A 4,050-nucleotide genomic window follows, 5' to 3' on the forward strand; every position below is an offset into this window, starting at 1 on the left:
TACGATCCAGCAATCCCACTCCTGGGCATATATCCAGAGAAAAACATGGTTCGAAAGCATACGTGCACCTCAATATTCATTGCAGCGCTGTTTACAATAGCTAAGACATGGAAGCAGCCTAAATATCCATCGGCAGATGAATGGATAAAGAAGATGTGGTACATATATACAATGGAATATTACTCAGCCATTAAAAAGAATAAAATGAAATAATGCCATTTGCAGCAATGTGGATGGACCTGGAGATTATCATACTAAGTGAAGTAAGTCAGACAGAGAAAGACAAAAATATGATATCACTTATATGTGGAATCTGAAAAAAATGATACAAATGAACTTATTTATAAAATAAAAACAGACTCACAGACTTAGAGAATGAACTTATGGTTACTGGTGGGGGAAGGGTGAGGAGGGAGGGATAGATTGGGAGTTTGGGATTGACATGTACACACTGCTGTATTTAAAATAGATAACCAAGGACCTACTGTATAGCACAGGGAATTCTGCTCAATACTCTGTAATAACTTAAATGGGAAAAGAATTTGAAAAAGAATAGATACATGTATATGTATAACTGAATCACTTTGCTGTACACCTGAAACTAACACAACAATTGTTAATCAACTATACTCCAATATAAAATGAAAAAAAATTTTAGATCCTTATTCCCCAAAGGATCTCATTTCCCAGCTTTTCTTCCCAAGTTTTTGGTTAGCCTATTTTTTGCCCCAACTGTTATCCATTACCCCAGGCAGTGGTGATTGATTCATTGGCCTTTAAATGTTTTCCACAAATGCCTCCAAGTAGCCACCTCAGCAATGGGAGAATTCTGAGTTAGGTGAGATAAAGGCAAGGCTTTTGAACCAGTCCTCCTGGAAGCTACCAAGCAGGTCGAAGTAAACAACTATAGCATTTTTTTAAAGAATGGGATGAGTACTGCTAACCTCCCAGCGCTGGTACTAGGAATGCAGGCTGTTGGCACCAGGATAAGTTAAAACACTGTAAAGCATGTACAAGATCTATATAAGGAAAACTACAAAACTCTGATGAAAAAATTAAAAGAATAACTAAATAAATTGAGAGACATTCCATTTGTTCATGGATAAGAGGACTCAATATTGTCAAGATGTCAGTTCTTCCCAACTTGATGTATAGATTTAACTCAATCCCAATCAAAATCCCAGCAAGTTATTTTGTGGACATTGAAAGAATGATTATAAACTTTATATGGAGAAACAAAAGACTGAAAACACCCAGCACAATATTAAAAGAAAAGAACAAAGTTAAAGAACTGAAACTACTGACGTAGATTTACTATAATATGATCAAGGCAGTTTTTTTATTGATGAAAGTTTTATTGATGAAAGAACAGACAAATAGATCAACAGAACAGAATTAAAAGCCCAGAAATAGATCCACATTAATATAATCAACTGATCTTTAATGAAGAAGCAAAGGTAATACATTAGAACACAGATAGTCTTTTCAACAAATGGTGCTGGAACAACTGGACATCCACATGCCAAAAAATGAACCTTATACCCTTCACAAAAAATTAACTCAAAATGCATCTTAGAGCTAACTGTAAAATTCAAAACTATAAAACTCCTAGAAGATAACATAGGAAAAAAGCTAGATTACCTTTGACATGATGACTTTTTGGATATAACACCAAAGGCCATGATTCATGGAAGGGAGACTTGTTAATCTAATTGTTTTAATTAATTAAAAACCTCTGGGGTCGGGGGCGGGGAGGCAGTTGGGGGAGGTGTGCCATGAGGCCTCGGCTCGCCCGCTGCAAACCGTGAGCTAGCTGTGGCGCGCGGATGGCCTGGCGGGGCTCCGACTGTAGCTGTGTCAGCGTGTTATGATGCAATCTCGTACCAACCTGGCTACCAGAATCCCCAGTAGTAAAGTGAAATACTCAAGGCTCTCCAGTACAGAGGATGGCTACATTGACCTTCAGGGAGAAACTAACTGCTAAAGCCAACAGATTGTGGGAATCTTCCTTCTTTCCTGATGTCATGAGATCCAATTTATTAAAGTTTAAGAAAGGCCCTCCTAAGATTGCACTTGTTACGGTGCTGTTTGTTTGTTTGTTTTTAATTAATTAATTATTTATTTATTTTTGGCTGTGTTGGGTCTTCGTTTCTGTGCGAGAGCTTTCTCTAGTTGCGGTGAGCCGGGGCCACTCTTCATCGCGGTGCATGGGCCTCTCACTGTCGCGGCCTCTCGTTGCAGAGCATAGGCTCCAGACGCGCAGGCTCAGTAGTTATGGCACACGGGCCCAGTTGCTCCGCGGCCTGTGGGATCTTCCCAGACCAGAGGTCAAACCCGTGGCCCCTGCATTGGCAGGCAGATTCTCAACCACTGCACCACCAGGGAAGCCCTATGGTGCTGTTTTTGATTGGTGCCTTTCTCATTATCATAGGCTCCCTCCTGCTGGCAGGCTATATCAGCAAAGGGATTTTGTTCTCAGATAACAAGACATGTTTCCTCCTTTGAGCTTCAACAAACTTCTCCCACAGTTCCTATGAGGGCGTAGACCGGGCCGTTCCTGTCCTGATCATTGGCATCCTGGTGTTCCTGCTGGGATTTTACCACCGGCACATCGCCTGCTATGCACCCAAAGGCTACTGGGGACACTCCTACGATGACATGCCAGACTTTGATGACTAGCACGCACCTCAGCCCTGAAGAAAAGAGTCCCAGCTTTAAGACACTGAGCAGACACTGTGGCTAAGGGCTAAGGAGTTCTGCGATTTGCAGATGTTCAGCAAAACAGTGGCCAGGTTTTATGCGTCCATCCTAAAGACGTTAACTGAGCTTACCGCTATCCATGTCATCAGGACATCTCCCGGCCCTGGCAAGAGCTCCTGACAAGTTTTTCCACATGAATATGTATCATGAAAAGTAGCAATGTTAATTGTATGGGAAAGTGGGAGGTTATTCTGTAGTGGAATGTGTTGCTACCACCACCCTTTTTAGAGTTGAGCATTCTTTTAAATAGTCCTCATTGTCAATATGTTCTTGTGGCAAATGGAAGAATGCAGTTAAGTCAGATTTCTTATTACTAAGTAATTTATTTTGAAAATATCTAAGTGTCTTATCCCCATACTCTAACCTTGTGTTCTAGTGGAAAACCTTGGCAAAATCAAATAACCAGTGTGGTGCATCTCTAATATTTTTTACTTGCTTTCTTATTAACAGCAACTAGAAATTTTTTAAACCTCAGAGCAGATTTTCAAACCGTAAACACATTCTCTGTTCACCAGTCCTGGGCCAGCTCTGATATGGTTCACCGACAGGTTGGCCAGCGTATAATTTGGATAATTCTGTCCTTTGTAGATTTAGATGTTCTGTATATCATGCCTTTAAGGACTGGACTTTTGGCTGTTTCCTAAGGAAAAAATGTAAATAAGTGGTTATTATTTATAGTTTTTAACCTTGTTGTTAGCACCTCATATTATGATGTCATCCTGCTGAAGATTGTAAGAACTGGCCTGGATCTCTAGAGGACAAGACTGCCTTAGTTTGATTCTGTTTCCTAGCTTACAAAAAGTGACTTGTATTCAAAAGAAATTAAAATATCAAAATCTAAAAAAAACCACAGAAAATCCCCCTCTGCTCTGTGACAGACACGGTCAAGCGAATAAGAAGATGAGCCACAAACTGGGAAAAAATATTTGCAAATGACATATCTGATAAAAGATGTTATTCAAAATATATAAAGAATTCTGGGGCTTCCCTGGTGGTGCAGTGGTTAAGAATCCCCCTGCCGATGCAGGGGACACGGGTTCAAGCCCTGGTCCAGGAAGATCCCACATGCCGCAGATCAACTAAGCCCACGCGCCACAACTACTGAGACTACGGGCCTAGAGCCCGTGCTCCACAACAAGAGAAGCCACAGCAATGAGAAGCCCGCGCACCGCAATGAAGAGTAGACCTGCTCGCCGCAACTAGAGAAAGCCTGCGGGCAGCAACAAAGACCCAGTGCAGCCAAATATATATATATATATATATATATATATATATATATATATATATATA

The 4,050-nt window shown here is 40.8% G+C and overlaps 1 protein-coding gene across 1 annotated transcript; it reads left to right on the forward strand.

Moving 5' to 3' along the window:
- Window positions 1–1,867: 1,867 nt before the first annotated feature.
- LOC114905163 (transmembrane protein 230-like) lies at window positions 1,868–2,679 on the forward strand. The gene is made up of 4 exons (XM_029239714.1): window positions 1,868–1,964; window positions 2,044–2,086; window positions 2,388–2,471; window positions 2,529–2,679. The coding sequence occupies exons 1-4, from the start codon at window positions 1,868–1,870 to the stop codon at window positions 2,677–2,679; spliced, it is 375 nt and encodes a 124-aa protein (XP_029095547.1).
- Window positions 2,680–4,050: the final 1,371 nt, after the last annotated feature.

Source organism: Monodon monoceros, unplaced genomic scaffold (genome assembly GCF_005190385.1).
Source record: "Monodon monoceros isolate NGI ecotype Baffin Bay Population unplaced genomic scaffold, NGI_Narwhal_1 Super_Scaffold_21, whole genome shotgun sequence".
NCBI classification, from domain to species: Eukaryota; Metazoa; Chordata; class Mammalia; order Artiodactyla; family Monodontidae; genus Monodon; species Monodon monoceros.